The 18,050-nt window shown below is 47.2% G+C and overlaps 2 protein-coding genes across 2 annotated transcripts in view; one reads left to right on the forward strand and one right to left on the reverse strand.

Annotated features, from left to right (window-relative positions):
• Window positions 1–419: 419 nt before the first annotated feature.
• TIMM21 (translocase of inner mitochondrial membrane 21) lies at window positions 420–7,175 on the reverse strand. Its single transcript, XM_065890549.1, has 6 exons — window positions 6,875–7,175; window positions 3,327–3,389; window positions 3,134–3,231; window positions 803–876; window positions 611–716; window positions 420–515 (listed from the first exon to the last, which is right to left on the reverse strand). Exons 1-6 carry the CDS (start codon window positions 7,173–7,175, stop codon window positions 420–422), a joined length of 738 nt encoding a protein of 245 aa, XP_065746621.1.
• A 973-nt stretch (window positions 7,176–8,148) lies between these two features.
• The window catches only part of FBXO15 (F-box protein 15), a 40,311-nt gene continuing 30,409 nt past the window's right edge, over window positions 8,149–18,050 (forward strand). Inside the window, exons 1-2 of the mRNA XM_065890434.1 lie at window positions 8,149–8,276; window positions 15,526–15,636. Of these exons, the coding sequence (XP_065746506.1) occupies window positions 8,149–8,276; window positions 15,526–15,636 (239 nt within the window). The remainder of the gene's footprint in view (window positions 8,277–15,525; window positions 15,637–18,050) is intronic.

Below are 18,050 nucleotides of genomic sequence, written 5' to 3' on the forward strand. Positions count from 1 at the left end.
AGCTGCTTCTGACATCTTTCTGTTAGTTTCAATTTTATTTCAGACTTTTTACAGTTATACAACATGAAAAAGCATTAAATACCGCTATTTTCTTATTTACGTGGTGTAAACTTTTTAATAACAAAACTTTCTTATCATAAAAGATGATGTTAAGTACAGCAGAAACACCGCTCACGATCAGAAATTCAATGATTGAACGTAAGGTGTGCTCTATTTCATGATTTTTCACTGTACAAGAAAACCTCTAATTCAGTTTGTCTAAATGCAACAACTACCCAGTTGCCTTCACTTTTATGAGCTACACTCCTTCCTGTTTTATTCGAAATAGACTCTGGAAGAGGGCTGTGAAGATCAGAGCCTTCATGTGCATTTTTCCACATCCATAAGGAAACACGTGGTTGCTTGTTCTTTTAATTGTCTTAAGATCGATTATCTTCAATGACAATAGTTCTTCTAGAATATGGTTCAAGTTCTACAAATATATATTGAAATTCATATTCGCCACTTTCTGGGTTCTGGAAAAAAATAATGAGTATCAAGGTGTTGCCCTGCTCTTTGGCGCTTTACGTTGAGTCTGCGTTCAAGAAACCCCATCCCCACACGATCTCACCTCTTTCACTTCAAGATGCACAGTTCCTTGCTTCCCGGGCTCGGAGCCCTGGATGTAGAATTTCACACGCATGTGTTTCAGCCCATCTTTTACGTACTCTATAAAACTGTCAAGACAATGAAAACACACAAGCCTGAATTCCTCCCACTTAAACATCACCCCAAGCTCTCAAATCCAAGCCGCCTGCAGTACCTGACGTGCTGCCTTCTGCCACGTCTCGTCATCTCCCCATAGCCTTTAAGGGGCTCGCCGAAGACACTTAGGACCTGCAAAGTAAGGTGATGCTTCCTCAGTCAGGGCTACTTTTTTTAAGCTTCCTAGGGAAATATTTTCTGACAAACTGAGTGGTTTATTTTAGAAAAAAAAAAAAGCCTGGGACTCTTTCAAAATGATATCTCCAATGATAAGGAAACTGGGAAAAGAGTTATTATGCAAAAATCATCCCATAATTAACACTCAAACTTTTCATGCACAGAGAATGAAATAGGTAACTTTATGGTGTTACTTGTAGTTTCAGAACAGTTAGGCTGAAGTGGAGCTGTTTCCACTCCCCTTTTACAAAAAGAAACACGATGTAACAAAGTGTTCAAATATTTAAATGTCTGAACATTTTTAGTGAAATTTACCCAATGGGGTCTAATACTAAAAGCTATGAGATCAAAATAATTTTTTAGTTATTAAATACACAAATAAAAACAAGTAATGATTTATTTAAAACAAACCAGATCTAGAGGTAGGAATCCATTATTCCCAATGGGAGAACTCACAATGAAGTGTAAATGTAATTTTTACTGAATTTAAAATGCAAATACTTCGGAACCTTTTCAAAAAAACAGAAATGTGATATCAAACTATCACTTCAAATCTGGAAATTTTTCTTATTTGGTCTGTTGGGCATCTTCAGTATCAAAATTTTCAGGCACATATAGAGGCACATATAGAGACTAATATGTAAGATGAGACATATTTAAGAACTGTGTAGCTGAAACGATTGTTCAAATAATTTAATAGATTAAACATGTCTGTATCAAAACAGAAGTATTTTCTATTTCTCAACCAAGCAAAGTGCCTGGCAAACAATAGGCCCCTAATAAATCCTAACAAAATCGAACCGTTGAAGTTTAATTATTCTTCATAGAGCTCTTTTAGGCGGCAAATTAAGTTATGACCTTAATAATACCTCGCTCTTTGTGTTTATTCTGTGAAGTTCTGTTTTGTTCAAAATGCTGAAGATCTATGAAAGACCGAGTTTGTGAATAACACAGCAACTCTTCCTCTCTTCTTAGAGATGCGCCCTAACATGTAATTACGCTACTGCTCATGTTTATTTCTGGACCCTGTAAAGGGTTTCTTGTCAGGGGTAATTAGGACTCCCAGTAACTCTAATGGGAACCTCCTTTACTCCCTGCTGAGTTTCAACTTACTCAGAGGGACACCTCCCCCTCTGCCTTCTCCTCCACAGTTCTCAGACTGCCCTGAGTCCAGTAAAAAGAAAGATGCCAGAGGCCATTAGCTCCTGCCATTTCCGCCCTGACAAGATTAGAGACACTCATGGAGCATTTGGAGGTGGTGCCCCAGGGAAACCCAGGGCAGGGCATGGACGCTGAGAGGATCTGCGGGTTCAAAAGCTTCCCCTCCCCAGGAACCTCATGTCTGTTTCTCTGACATTTACTCCTTGGTCTGTGTGAGAAACAGCCCTGATATTTATGATGCCACCTGCCATTTTCTTTCAAAGTACAAGAATTAAGATGTCAATGAGTAAGATGTTTCAGTGCCAAAGTTTTCCCCCCAGGAGTAAAATCTGGCACTGCACGGTCTACACGGGCTTTCTATCTGTGACTGGAAAGCCTTATGAAAAGCTTCCTCTGGACAGGATCCATAAAAGAATCGAGGCGGCTTTTCCACATCTGCATCCTCCAGGGCGTGGTTCAGGCAGGCTGTGCTTAAAAGCCTAAGTGTGGAATCACCCAAACTGGGATTGAGGTTCTGGCTCTCCCTCTTACCGGTTCAGTCATCTTAGTTGAGTTACTTAATCTCTTTAAATATCAGTTTCCTTCTGCAAACAGGATAATAGTAGCACCCAACACAAGTGGTTCTTGTGAGACTCAATAAAGACGATGTGCTCAAACACTGAGCAGAGTGCTTGGTGCACGATATGCTCTCAATAAGCATCAACAAGTACTATTATGATCACAAGATTATGAATCAGGGTTTTAAAAAGACTAGTGAGTTTAATACTCTGGTATATTCTAAACATTTATTATTGATGACAACTAGTAAAACGACTCTCTTGTACCCTTAGGATGGAAACACCGCCGCATGGACCTTTGGGTGCTACTCGTAATCAAAGCATTTCAAGTACAGAACAAAGAGCTAATAACGTAATCACAATCCAACCACTACGGTTTTATTATTATATAAATCCACCCGTCTCAGAACTAGCACGTGACCTCTGCCTGCCCCTCCCACCACCACATCCCTCTCCCTGATCAGAGTCTGTGTAACGCAATCTTGAGGACTAACCTCGGGATGTAATCTGCATTTTTCTAGGGCTTTCCCATATATCTTATTAGGACTGGATGAAGAAAAGAGTTCTCTGAAGATCGTGTAAAACAAGCCACCTGAAAATCAAAGAAAAAGCTCAAGCAAAGCGAGAGCGAGACAAATGGAAAATGAAAAAGATATTCAGGGGTTTTATACTTGCTGTGTTTTCAACCTGTAATGGTGATTCCAATAAGCACCACTATTAAATAGGTAAAATCTCTTCCAGCTTCTTTCACTGTAAAGAGAAAACACCACTGGTTACACGTGTGCCGGATGTGAGCAGGGATGCTTCTGGCTTCAGGATCTCTAGCAGGTGAGACGTGGGCTCAGGACCTAAAGAGGGGGTCGGTACATGTTCTGGAGCAGCTGTTGTCAAATCTCTCTGTGAATCAGGACCGCCTGAAGACACTTTCTGGAAGAACCGCAGCAGGATTCTGGGCGCAGGGCTTAGGAATTGATTCTCTACTTTAGGTAGCATTATGATTTTAATGCCTCCTTATTGTCTAAGATGAGGAAACCCTTTGAACAAGTGATCCAGTCCCTCTGAGTGGAAACAACGGTCCTCGATTAGGCACCACTGGATACGGCCTGCTGTTCACACAGTAAGAGACGTGTTGGCTTTGTCAGCTGCAGTCAAAACGGACCTCGACCCTCAACAGTCAGTGACCTTCCCAGCCTGCCACCCTGCTGGCTGTGAAACAGAACTGAATTTAGAATAGAACTTTGCTTGGCCAGGCAGATTTGTGAATCGAACTGCTTTATAAAATGAAGAACCTGCACAGATACTGCACTTCCTTTTTTTTTTTAAAATAACCCATCTCGTTCTATTCTCTACCGAGCTCACAAAACACACTTAATGCGCAGTAGCTGCCCGCTGTGAGCCCGGCGGCACGCTGAGAACACGGCACCCCGCGCTGGTCAGGAGCCGCGACGTTCCCCGTGACCCAGTTCAGGCCTTTGCCCAACACCTTTGCTCCCGATTCCCGCCCGGCACACTCACCGCTGCTTCGCTTAGGCTCTCGGGAAGGCTCTTCCCCGTTTATTCAACCACAAACATCGACTGTATGTACTACGTGCAAAGCCCGCACCGAGCGTCACTCAGCCCACGCGTTCTCGAAGTTTGTTTAAGCACCATGTTACTCTTCAGCAGAAGCTGCTCATCGTCTCCCTTCCTCTTCTTGACCCTCTCAGACCGTATACTTTCACACAAAACCCCTCCTGCCATCTGTCTCTGCAATGAGGGGTGTTGTGGTGACCACCCACGTGCTCCCCGCAGGACCGAGGCTCCCATTACCCCCGGTGCGGGGAGCTGACATGGCTGCTGGCTGGCGGAATCCCTGCATCCAAGGCCCTGGCCCTCCCCACACCCAGTGCCTGGCTGGTGCCCAAGCCCCACACCTTGAGATGAGAGGACTGCAAGGGCCAGCCCAGCCCCCGAGCTCCTGCAGGACCGGCGGAGGCCCTATCGCAAACGCCCCGTGCTTCAGCTTCTCCCTCTGCCCAGCCCAGCCTCCCCACGGGAGGCCCCCAAACCTCCTGCCCACAGACCCCACTGAGTCTGCTTCCCTGGAACTCGCCCTACGACGGGGCTACAGGAGTGGTCCTAGGAAGCAGCTCCAAACTGGGATTTTGGAGCTGGATCACTGGCCACCAGCTGGCCTCGAGAACTCGTCCCTGGTGGCAGGAGGAGCTCAGGCCCGGCAGGGAGTGGTCACACAACTGCCGCGGCTCTCACCGCTGGTGGCCTGGAACACCGGTGGGAGGGAGTGCACTGATGGGTGTCGCGTTTTGGGAATTTAGGGGGAATAAGCAATTATAAGGACTCGGACTGGATGGCTGTGGTAGCAGGCTGCCAATGCACTGGAGAAAGGTAGTGAGAGGACGAGGTAACTGATCACCAACGAAGGTCAAGTGTGAAAGTCAGACGCCTCCTCCACAGCAAAACAGGAGACTGCTTTGTTGCACCCAGAGGGCAGAAAAAGCTGAGGACCAGGCCCAGGGCAAAAGAGTAGCAGAGAGGCTGGACTCTCACCCCACCAGGTCTCTTGCGCCAAGGCCAAGGTCTGTGACTTGGGAAGAGAGGGAGCCTGCAGCTTGGCAAGGGGGTATCAAGGCTGACGCACTCCAGAATCTTGAGTCCACAGGTTCTCCTGAACCCTCCGGCGGGAAGCAGCAGCTCATGCCTCCCAGTTGAAGGCTAGCTCTTCTTCCTCCTTGAAGACCTGGCGGGGGCTTCCATCTAGCGAGACATGTGCTCTGGCCAGGTTACAACATAACTGGGAGGAAAGAGGAAACGGGCCATCCCCAAAGGGGCTGGAAGCCCCACCAGCAGAGCCGGCTGTATCCTAACGGCAGCGTGAAGGGTCACAGAATACAGAACTGGACAAGTGAGAGGTGATCAACAGGGGCAGTACTCTCCTCTGAGCAAAAACTCAAGTCTGACAAGCAGCCTGGGAGCTGGTGCGTGGCTACGTTCGCTCTTGGAAAGACGGAGAGAGCGTGATCCACATTAAGTGAAGTAAAAATGACAGAACTGCCATGGCAAACTCTGGGCACACTCCAGGGGGTATAATACACCGAGGGCAAAATCCACCAGCCGACTGTCCTGTAGGAGGGCCTGGAAAACACTTCACAGCGTTACAGAACAAAGCGCCCTGATGCCATGGGGACGGCCGTGGCATTGAAGCCAGGTGGGAGCAACCATGATAATGAACGGCTCAATTTCTGGATGTGAATCAGTCTTCAGACCTGGAATCCATTTACCGAAGGAAGGCCAGCCTCTATACTGAGCAAGTATATGTGATTCCCCTGGTCCTTCACCTGAGCCCTACGGCCATTCACTTGGTGACTGTATGCTGGAAAAGGGGGACACCCAAACACTTCAAGGTCTGCTGGACAGAGTCTGAGCTGACATCAATACCCCAAGGAGTCATTATGGTCCCTCTGTTATGTACGTATGGTGGCTGTATAATAAAGAGCCTGGCTTGTAAAAGGTTCACAGCTGGGCCATGGACTTACCTGGCAGTCGTTTCCCTGATTCCCAACGTATAACTGGAATAGACATTCTCAGTAATTGGCAACAACAGTCCCTACTTTAGTTCCCTTGAGGCAGATTAAAAGCTACCATAATGGGTAAAGTCCAATGAAAGCCTGTGAAACTGCCTCTTACCAAAATAGTAAATCAAAAGCAGTATCACACCTAAGGGGGAATGCCAGAGGCAGTGCTATTCTGAAAGACTAAAGATACAGGAGTGGTTGTCCTGGATATCAGAAAACTGAGACTGGGAAAATCTGCATTCAATTTTTAGTTGTGTGAAATTGGGGAAATATGCCTTATACATACTAATGAGTACTAATGTCTGTCTGAAACAGTAAATTTGAGGCTCAAATGAGATGAACTAACATCTGGGAAACCTACTTGTTTATAAAGTTCTAAACAATGGTTAAGTTTTATATAGCTGTCACCAAACTAAGAAAAGTTGAGAAAAATTTTATAGACATAATTCAGCAAAGTTATATCAAAACCAACTTTCAAATCTGAGTTCAGATCTGTGAAGAAAATTGTGGGCCTGTATTCTCTGGTTCTAAACTGTGTTTAACGGTTCTACCTTCTAATTTGTGTGAACTGTTTATTCTTAGCACTGAACTTGTGTAAAAGGGCACTGGCAGCTCTCATCACGTTTGCTGAAAGACTGACCGTTACAGGGACTTCCCTTTTACCTTTCTGTGACGTTGAGATGGCGGTTTCCCCGCTCTGACTTCTGTGCACAGACACTTGTTTGCCGCCGTCCTCCTTCGCTCTCTGCGGGCTCTGTCCTTGCGTCCAGATGGTTTTCTGGGTGACTCCCAAAAGACACCTAGGTCGCACCGTTCTCTTCTGCTCTCGCGGCTCCCATCTCCAATTGGGCTCAGTCTTCAAGCACGCTTTGTTAAGTACAAAGTGTGCCAAAAACAACCGCTCCCCCGAGGACCTGTGCAGCTTCTCCGTACACCGTACAGCTCGTAGGAAAGTACAAATCATGTTCCCGGAAAGCCGCTCCGCTTAGGGAAGATGCCAGCTGTGACGAGCAAACCTTCACTACCCACCACACACCCAGCCGGACGCGGACTCCAGTCCTTGCGTTCACACCAATAATTCTGGCTCCAGCAACGTAAATCAAGATAAAGTCTCCCGAAAAGAGGTGATGTCCTCCTTCCCTTCTCTTCGGCCCTCTTTTTACTGGAATTAAAGTGATTCGATTACTTTCTATGCTGACATTCACCCCATCCCCGTCAGGCCTTTGCAAAGGAACCGGGGAAACCCCTAGGAGTCCTGGGAATAGTAGTTTGAGGGCGTCACTTCTCCCAGAGTTGCCGCAGCGGGGAAGGCACAAGGACTACATCTCCCACAGTGCAAGGCGGCCAGAGCGCGCGCTGACCTCTCGCCGCCTCCCAGACTCCCCTGCGCGGGCCCGTGCGCACGCGCTGCAGTACCTGGCGCGACAAGAAGGCGGGGCCGTGTTGGTGGTGGGCGGGGCTTGTGCCCCTGGCGCTAATTCAAATAGAACTTGCAAAAGTCAAGTTAGCAATTATAAACTGCTTGTTCCTGCGACCCCTAGAGAACCCCCTATAAACAGAAATTCTCGTTCTGATTGTCGCTATCATGTTCCTTATGGGCAGATGATGTAGCCTTTGCGTTTGTTCTTCCTAAGGAAACCAGACAGGAAACCGCGCAAACTACCCCAGAGCCAGGAGGTGGGAAGGGACAAAGCCACCACAAAGCCCACGCGGCCGCGAGGTGTCCCCGGCCTCAGCACGTCGGGCGTGCGCAGAAGCCGGGCCCCGGAAGTTTCTAGAACCGCCCCTGGAGCCCGTGGAAAAGCGGTATTATCCTCGGCCCTGCCCCGCTTCTGCGCACGCGCATGGGGCGCGCGCTGGCGTTGGGTGGGCGTGGCCCGGGGCGGTGAGACGGCCGGAAGGAGGAGCGCGCCGAGCAGCTTATGCGCTGGGTCTCCATGGCGACCGGACGCGGCCGGCAACTGCAACCGCCCTGGCGCGGCCTCATGGCGCGGCCCCCGCCACTTGGCGGCGACGGCTCGGCTCGCGGGAGAGCGGGGAAGGCAGCCGGGGGCTCGGGGTTCAGGTGACTCTCGGGGGGCGCGCGCCCAGGGAGCCCCTGCGAGGAAAGCCCCTCACTCCCCCGCCTCCCTTTCCCTTTACTTAAGTTGGTTCCGCCGTGGCGAGTCGCTCGCCGCTCCTTTTAGCGCGGGAAAGGTCTGGAAGGACGGCGGGAGGAAGTCTCTAGAACTTGGAAGCGTGGGGTTACCCCAAGTCATGATACAAGTAGAGGAGCTTCCCGGGAGTATTTCCTCAGTTCGTTCAGTTAGTGGGCCCAGCGGGGAACGGCGGCGTGCGAGCCCCGCAACCCTGAGCAGCCCTCGCGGTGAACCGCCGCGTGAACGCGCTCACCTGCGGGGACTGGTGCGCAACTCCGCGCTCCACCCGCGGCTCGCTGGCAGGGTCCCCTCCAGAACGCGTTCCCGAAGTTGCTTACTAATTCTGGGACCGGGAGTCACCTTTTGTCTTTTTTATGACTTTATAACTTAGAGAAGTAGATTCTGCTTATCAAACATTATCGGTTTTCTCTCCCGCTCCCAGTTCACGAACGGAGGACTCAACCCCTAACCAGGTAACTCTGTTAGGCAGGTTGGTCTGGGAGCTGCACCTCCGACGTCAAGGCCTGGTCTGAGTTTCTAAGCAAACCCTGGAGGGATGCCTTCTAGACAGTTACCCCATGGTGCTCAACCTCTAATCCTCTAATGCCGTCTTCATGCCCAAGCGCGGGGGCGTGGGGTGTTCTTTGTTCTGGTGTCTGGAGGCTCGTCTCGGTTCCATTTCTCTTGGGGTACCATGGGCCTGAAGGGTGGTCCTCTTCCACAGTGAGAGAAGGCAACTTCGAGGAGTGAGCTGGGGAAGGAGCGGGTAGTGGGAGCCGGCAGCTGCTTTCCAAAAGGAACTTCAGCTTAACTCCAAGGATAATGGCTCACTTCTCAAAGCGAGTGATCCAGTTTGTCAGAAATATCCACGTGCTGTCGTGATGCCTTGTTAAATTCCTCTTTCTGAGCTGGTCCCAACTCTGCACACATCATCCCAGTTAGATTACCAGGTGGAGGGATAATGCTAAGGACCGTTTGCATTCTTGAGGACGATCTTTTTCCTTGTAGGTATTCTCCATTTATAGATATAAAAAGTCAGGCATAATATGCCTTCTAGCAAACCAGATGTCAATGTTTAAGCATAGAAAAGTATTTTGTTACTTACCAGCTCAACTAATTAAGGTATATTTTTTTCCCCTGAATCTCCAGGACTATGTCCTCTGTCCATCCTGGGATCCACTAACCCTACTTACACTGGTTTCAGAAGCAGGGCCCCTCTCCCTTGGTATTACGGTAATAGTTGGTTCTTGAAAATAGCTGTAATGCTAGACATATCACAAGCCTCGTGACAAAATGGTGACAATGCCTGCAAAATTTCTATTATGTAGGAGAGAAAGACAGGAATTTAAAATAGGAAGCTTGAACTTTACATTAATTTGCCACTATTACTAAAAGTAGTCTTTATATATAATGTGCTTTTAGTGGAAGCGAAATGACTGTTATAGGATGAATCTTTTATTACTTTGAAAGTTGAGTGAACTTTTTGTTGAAATGATGTAATTAGAATGCCTGTAATTATGCCTGGCTTGGGAGTCTGCATCTCAACCTGTGATTTGGTGAGATGTAAGTTCTTTTTGGTAAAGAAAAGTCAGCTCCTAAGATTGATTATGGTCTACATAGGTGGTTATTTTTAATGTCTCAGTGCAGAAGAATTAGTTCTTAACAAGGAATCACACAAAATGTGTGATATGTGTCAACCTGTTTAACCCAAAATGTGAATTTGTATAAATAAATACCTTAAACTGTAAGAAATACAGCAGAAAGCATATCAAGTTGGCTTAATTTCTACTTGGTCTAATTTCTTTGATTTGTCAGATATTAAAAATCAGGCCCAGAAAGTAGGTTTTTAAAATACCAAACTTAATTCAAAGCAATCAGGTAAAGTTTGTCACTTGAAAAAAGGCGGTTTTAAACTAAATGTCATCTTACTAATTATATCAGCTAAATGTGTACTTAACTTTGTAGACGTACAGAGCTTGTTGCCGAAATCTTGGCTTCTATACACCGGTGCCGAGTAGAAATACAGAGACAGAATTTAGGAGGAAAGAAAAAAAGTGGCTTTATTTCTTTGCCAGGCGAAGAGGGAACACAGGGGGCTAGCGCCTCTGAAAACTGTGACCCCCTTCCAGAGGGTAGTGAGAAGTTTTATAGTAATGGTTTAAAGAGGGCGTAATCAGCTTGTGGACATTGTTCTGATTGGTTGGTGGTGAGGTAAGTGGGAGTCGGCATCATCAGCCTGGTTCCAACTGGTCTGGTGTCTCGGTGGGTACTTGTGGGCAGCGTGCCTTCGTTAATGGTTAACTTCTCCCACCTGGAGGACGTTTTAGCATCTGCAGAACAGCTCAAAGATGTGTGTACCCATTGATGGGGCACCAGGACCTTGCCCCAAGGCTGAACTATTGTTTTCCTTGACTTTTTCTGCTTGTCTTGTATCCCCTCCCTTCCCTAATTAACAACTGTTTGAATCTGCCGGTTGGAACTCAGGGAAGGTCAAGGAGGCTGGATGAAGGCTATTTCCTATAATCAAAGAAATGGGGGGCACAGAAAGGCTTTGTGTCCAGGAGCCCCACAGGGCCCTGCTAGGGATCAAGCTCCATGAGCACATGCATGGAACTTACTGATTGTTAATTGTGTGGCCCTTAAAAATGTGCAGTTAGTTTTTTTTATGGAGAAATGGAGATGTGCTTTCAATGGTACCAGAATCCATACTGATAAGATGTATAGTAACTATAGTAACACGGTGGAAGGAGCTCTGGAGGACAGTCAGGAGGGGAGGGTCCTGGGGCTCTTGACCTCTAGCTTGGGACCTTGAAGAAGTCACTGTTGGCTGCCTCGTTAGAGACTTAGTCTTCTGCTCTGGAAAGGAGGGACTCAGGAGATCTATTTTAATTAAGGAAAAACAAAACAGCAACAAATAGGCTGTACTTTTCGAACAGATAGGAGCCAGTGGGCAGGGGGCGCCTTCCTGACTTGGAAAATTAATGTAACAGCTTTGGGGGAAAATGTTAAATAACTGGTGAGTCATATAATACATTTTTATGATAAGACAAACACTGATAAGATATCCAGTAGAATGCAATATTTGCATTAACTTTTAATATTAAATAAGAGACTTCAAAGAAGTTTTGTGCTTTCTGCACGCTGTGCTCCAAGATTTCGGGGGGCCTGGTACTCAGAATGCTGTGTAGGCCTTTGAAAACCACGGCTCCAGCCTAAAGGATGGTGCTGTGAAACTGTGCTCCCAGACTTTCTTGTATATGGGCTCTCAGTTTTAAAGCAACAAAACCCCCACAATTCATTACATTTTCAGTATATTAAGAAACGTTAGAAAGTACATGATGTTCTGTCCCTTCAATCTTCCAGCCCCCGTTTAAAAACTACCACCTGTAATTCCATAATCTTGTGAATCAGATGTATTACCGGAAGATCGCTTTTCTTTGTATGTATGTGTTTACATTTTCCCTTAAGAGAGAAATACAAAAATAAGATTATGTAGTACATACTGATGGAGCCTTTTTCAGTTGATGTTATTAATTTAGCAGATATTTATCGAATGCCTTCTGCATGCTGGGCATGTTGAGGGTGCCGAGGAATCAGCAGGGAACAAAACCCGTGCAAAAGACCTGCCAGCATGGTGCTTACACCCCAATGACAGCAAACAAGGTAGACGAGCAAAATGAGTGGTGTCGGATGGCAGTAGGTGCTGGGGGGGGCATTTGTGTGTGTGTGTGTGTGTGTGTGTGTGTGTGTGTGTGTTTGCGTGCGCGTGCGCGGGATATGGATTAGAGTTTTTAGAGAGTATGGCTAGAAGATCTCAGGGATACAGTGACATTTGAATGGCGGCCTGTATCCAGGAGGTGAGGGAGCTGGCCGTGCAGACATCTGGGAGATGTCACGAACTTGTTTTTGTGCAAACACTTCCACCTGTATTGAAACTGTCCCTTTTTATTGGCTGAACGTGGCTCACTTTACAGAGGTCGTGGGGTTTAACTGATGTCTATACAGTTTCTGGTACTTTTCCAGGTGCAGACAGCTTTGAGATGGACATTCCTGAGTGAAGTCTTTGGGCTCGTTTTTTTGCCTTGGGTTATATTTCTAGATGTGAGATTCTTGGCTTAAAAAAACACGTGCCTCAGGGATATTAGCTCGGTGCTTTGTGACAGCCTGGAGGGGTGGGATGGGGAGAGTGGGAGGGAGGGAGACGCAAGAGGGAAGACGTATGGGGACATATGTATATGTAGAGCTGATTCACTTTGTTATAAAGCAGAAACTAACACACCATTGTAAAGCAATTATACCCCAATAAAGATGTTTAAAAAAACAAAAAAAACACGTGCCTTTTAAGGACTTGGCTGTCCATAGTGTTTGCACCAATCTGCGGTCCCAGCAGTGAAGGAGAATGCCTGTTTGCCTGCAGCAGAGCTGCCCTTGTCCTTATCATTTATTTGGTCTTTGCTAACTTGCTAGATTGAAACTGATCAATAGATTGTATTGATTTACTTTTCTTCAGTTCCCTTGGAAAGGTTTAGGGTAATAGTTTTGATTTTTTGGGGCATCTTTTGATTGAGGAAATACATAATGGCAAAAAGCTGTTATCAAATTTACTAATGCTTCTAGACAAATTTATATTTGATCAACCACAGCAGTGTTCATTTAAGTTCAAAAATAGCGTATCAGGGAGAGTCCTTCATCAGTCTTCATCAGTGTTGTGTGTCTAGACTCTTAGACTTCTCGGCACGACCCTTCACACTTGTAGTGGTCTAAGGGTCACCACCTGGGGACTCTGGGTAGATATTGTTATTATTTGATGGACGGGTAAAAGAAATTCCTTTTGTTTAAAGCCTAAGTGTTAGAAACCTTTGTCTCCTGCAGATATTTTCGTTGAATCTGTAACACAGGTCATATAGAGTTTGCAGGATTAGTTAACCACTTAAAATAAGGAATGTTTTTAAATCATTTAAAAATACTTTAAAAAATTGTGTATCATGTTGAATAGTGCCCCCATCTCCCCCCGCAAATTCATGTCCACCCAGAACCTCAGGATGTGACTTTATTTGGAAATAGGGTCTCTGCGGATGTAATTAGTTAAGATGAGGTCATGCTGGATTAGGGTGTGTCCTAAATTGAATGTGACTGCTGTTCTATAGGAAGACACACACACAAAGAGGGAAGATGGCTTTGTAAGGAGAGAGCAGAGATTGGAGTTAGTTAGCTTAGCTGCCATGAGCTAAGAAACACCAAGGATTGTCAGCAACCATCAGAAGCTGGAAGAGGCAAGGAAGGATTCTGTCCCATAGTCTTGGAAGGGAGCATGGCCCTCCCAGCACCTTGATTTTGGGCATTTGGCCCCTAGGTCTGTGAGACAATAAGCCACCTGGTTTAAGGTACTTTGTTAAGGCAGCCCTAGGAAATTAATACAATTAGGAAATTGTATTTTACCTCTGATTACTGTTAGAGCCAGGGCAATGGACTTAAAGCTTTTCTACTGTGGAAATCTTTGCTGAAACAACAGAAGTATAAAATTACAGCACAGGTGGAGTTCTCTGGTCAAAGGGGGAGAGGGCGTTGCAAAGCTCTCCAGATGAGCATTTCTCCTTGCCCTTTCCCTACTGCTCTGCATCTGGCTAGGAAATCAGATAAGATGAAGAGCGCCTGAGTGCCTTTTGCTGAAGCTGGGATGGAGAGGCGTGGGGAGCAGCAGGATCTGGAATGGTTTCCTGTATTCAGCCTCTCCTGGGTTGAGGTGCCAGCGTGTAGAGGATATCTCATGTTTATTGAGGGCTTACTGTGTGCCAGCCATTATGCTTGTTTCTGAAGAGAAAAATCTGTTAAGGGAAGAGAAGCTCATTCTCTGGCTGGTCAGAATCACCTGGGGCATCGTCAGGCAACTTGAGCGCTTGCTGACGTGTACATGTTGGCGTGTCCATCTCCGTGGCAGGCACCAGGCTACTCCGAGTCCGTGGGTGATACACTCCCCATGCCTCCTAAGAGCAGGTTATGCTTGGGGTTGAGGGCCACCCTCTGTTCAGATCTGTCCGTGTGGATTTCATTCTTCCACTTCCAGAGAGACTGTTGCCCTTACTTCCAAGTTCTTAGGCCCCCCTCCTTTTGCCCCCAATCATTGCCCATATCCTTTTTGAGTGATAGTCTAAATATATCCAGGAAGTCATCTTGGTGGGAAAAATGGGGTGGGGGAGTGGTAAAACCCTTGATGAACAAAGGACATCCTCAGAGCCATAGCGCTGGCGAACTAAGCATACAGAGTACACGCACTCTAGATTTTAGTCACTTCTGAAATAGCGTGCTGGCCGGGAGGTGGGGCAGTTATCGGTGTGTGTATTGGGGAGGGGGTAAAAAGGAAGCTTCCAGATCTTCCCAGGAGAAGTCGTGTGCCCACCAGGAGCGCTCTCTGTGCACTGCTGCCTAGAAGTGGGAAACTGAGCTTGGTGACTTTCTGGGCATTTCAGATCCCTGCCTAGCTGCTGTTGAGTCCTGCAGGTCTTGAGGACTGATTTTAATAAAAATTTATTTGGGGAGGTTCTGAAAAGGACTAACTGCATAAAATGTTAGATCTCATTAAGTCTTAAAAGCCATTGACTATAAGATTCACTATTAGTTTACGTTTATTATTTACCACTAAAATAAAAAGAATGCCAATTAAAACGTGTTCCATTGAATGTGAGATGTAAAGGGTAAGCGAGTTTGAGGATGAGTGTTTGGTCCTCCTGTGGATGTGACTGCCAGAGCTGGAACCAGCCGTTATTCTTCAAAGGTCGGCAAACTTGGAGACTGTGGTGGCAGCTCTGGTTCACAAATTTACATTTTTGTACTCTGTGGATGTTATCTTTATTAGGTTTCTGTTGTGTTATTGGAACTGGACAGCTGATGCATTTTATCTGTTCCCTTTTTATTTCCATTCAGTACACTTTATAGCAGCTCTTTGATATGCTGACAGCCTATAATAAAACACGTCAGTCAGAGTGAGTCCAGTTTTCAGGTTTACTCAGGACACTGAACATCTCACCATCCTCTCTGCTGTCCTCCCTCCCTCCCTCCCTCCCTTGTTGTAGATGAAGTTTCATAGTGAGTAGTCTTTGGAGTTTATGCATCCTTTATGTTTTGTAGAGGGGAATGGACAGGCGCCTTATACTTTGTATTTTCCGTGTTTGTTTTCAGAACCGGGCGAGGTGTCAGGCTGGTCGCGGGCTGTGCCGCTCTGGGTCACCGGGCCCGGCTGGATGAGCTCTGTGGGAAATCCTGCACCGGCTGCTCTGTGTCTCTGGACGGGTAAGGAGCAGAGGTGGTCTGCTGCTCAGGGGGGCTGCATATACCGGGTTGCTCTTTTTATTTTATTTTTTATTTATGGCTGTGTTGGGTCTTCGTTTCTGTGCCAGGGCTTTCTCTAGTTGCAGCAAGTGGGGGCCACTCTTCATCGTGGTGCGTGGGCCTCTCACTATTGCGGCCTCTCTTGTTGCGGAGCACAGGCTCCAGACGCGCAGGCTCAGTAATTGTGGCTCACGGGGCTAGTTGCTCCACAGCATGTGGGATCTTCCCAGACCAGGGCTCGAACCCGGGTCCCCTGCATTGGCAGGCAGACTCTCAACCGCTGCACCACCAGGGAAGCCCATCGGGTTGCTCTTTTGAGCTCTCTAAGAATAGAACTGTGTCGGAAGAATGCACAACACGGAGAGGATGGTTACGAGTCATCAGCCTGTCATTATTAGACTAGTTTCATGAAGCTAAACTTCTAAAAGTGACAAGTAAACTTAGTTTTCCTTTTTAAAAAAGGTTCTTCAGAATTATTCACTTCCCATTTGATAAAGACCCTTGAAAAAGGAGAAAGAAGATTAAAGTATGTTCTTCTGAAAGCTTACAAGATCTCTGACTTTATTAGCTTTCAGGATTTTGGGAGCCTCTTTTGCCACGGCAGGTTCTGTACTGTGACCCTCAGCAGCAAGATCTGTAGAAACTTTTTAAAAAATTTATTATTTGAGATTGATGCTGAAATGCTTGTGGATTCGTACTGTACTGATGTTTCTGGAGCACCAGCTGTATATACGCTCAGTGTTGTGTGGAGTCCTGGAAGCTTGGCGCTGCTGTAGCGTCTTACAGCGCAAGGCGGGGGGTGCACCTGGTCTACGCATTTCCAACGTAAATTGCCTGACTTCAAGTTTTGGGCTTTTAATACCATGTCATAACTAGCTCAGGTAACAGTGTACATACTTTCACTATGATTTTGAAAAGAAAGAAAAGGACAAAAAAGAAAGATTTAATTAAGGACATTGATTTAAACTTTGTATATTCTGGGAATAGAATCTGTCATTTGATAACCTGATAGGAGAAGTAGGACAGGTACGTATCCAGCTGGTCCCTCTCATCAATATCCGAGGACCTTCTCTGTACCAGATGCTATGCTTGGAGGAGAATGCAGGTGGCGAGCCGCTCACATGTGTTCTCATGAGGCTTACGGTCTTGTGGGGGGAACACAGATTAAAACGAGGAATGGATTATAAATTGGGGTACGTGCTATCAAGAAAACAAATGGACTCCATAATCCAGATTAGTGGGCTAGGATGGTCAGGAAAGACTTTGCTGAGGAGCTGACATTTCAGCTGAGAACTGAAAACTGAGATGAAAGGGCTTGGAGAAGAGCATCTAGAGGGGAAGCCAGGTGGGCAGAGAGGGGGCCTGGACCTGCTGCAGGAGCAGGGGCGGTGGGCAAGCGGAAGGGGCCCAGAGGCCATGGGGAGGAGTCTGGACCTTACTCACGGTGTGGGATTTTTAAAATAAATTTATTCATTTTATTTTTGGCTGCGTTGGGTCTTCGTTGCTGTGCGCGGGCTTTCTCTAGTTGTGGCGAGCAGGGGCTACTCTTTGTTGAGGTGCACGGGCTTCTCATTGTGGTGGCTTCTCTTGTTGCAGAGCACGGGCTCTAGGCACGTGGGCTCAAGTAGTTGTGGTGCTCGGGCTCAGTAGTTGTGTCTTGAGGGCTCTGGAGCACAGGCTCAGTAGTCATGGCTCATGGGCTTTGTTGCTCCACGGCATGTGGGATCTGGGATCTTCCCGGACCAGGTCTCGATCCCGTGTCCCCTGCACTGGCAGGTGGCTTCTTAACCACCACACCACCAGGGAAGTCCATGATGTGGGATTTTAAGCACGGAGGTGTGATGCCATTTGATTTCTCACATTACCTTGTTTACCTGTCTCCCTTGTCTAGGAGGAGGGGAGATGGAGAGACACTGGCCAAGTTGAGGTACATTTGGGGCATAAGTGACATGACTCGTTTATGAACCAGACGTGGGTGTTTGGGGAAACAGACCTGAGACGGGAATCCCAGACTGTTGGCTTGAGCGGTGTGTCTGTGGAGGTGCTGCCTGTGGGGTTGGAGAGTGCTGGGGGTGGGAGGCAGAGTGACAGCTGGGCACTGGACACAGGCAGCGAGGATGCCGGTGGCGCCAGGGAGAGTGTGGAGGTGGCAGTGGAGGGGCCTCAGGGCTGAGCTCAGAGGGCCCGGGACGTTTTGAACCACCGGGGAGCAGGAAAGACCAGCGAGGTCCCAGAAAGGGAGGGGGGTGGCGTGTGACCCGGGAGAGGGGCTGGCTGCTAGAACAGGGGTGGCTTGTTCAGTGGTGCTGGGCGCGGGGCCGCCTCTGCAGCTGTTCCAGGCCAGTGGCGGGCAATGGGCTGCCTTTATTTCGCAT

Source organism: Phocoena phocoena, chromosome 13, assembly GCF_963924675.1.
Source record: "Phocoena phocoena chromosome 13, mPhoPho1.1, whole genome shotgun sequence".
NCBI classification, from domain to species: domain Eukaryota; kingdom Metazoa; phylum Chordata; class Mammalia; order Artiodactyla; family Phocoenidae; genus Phocoena; species Phocoena phocoena.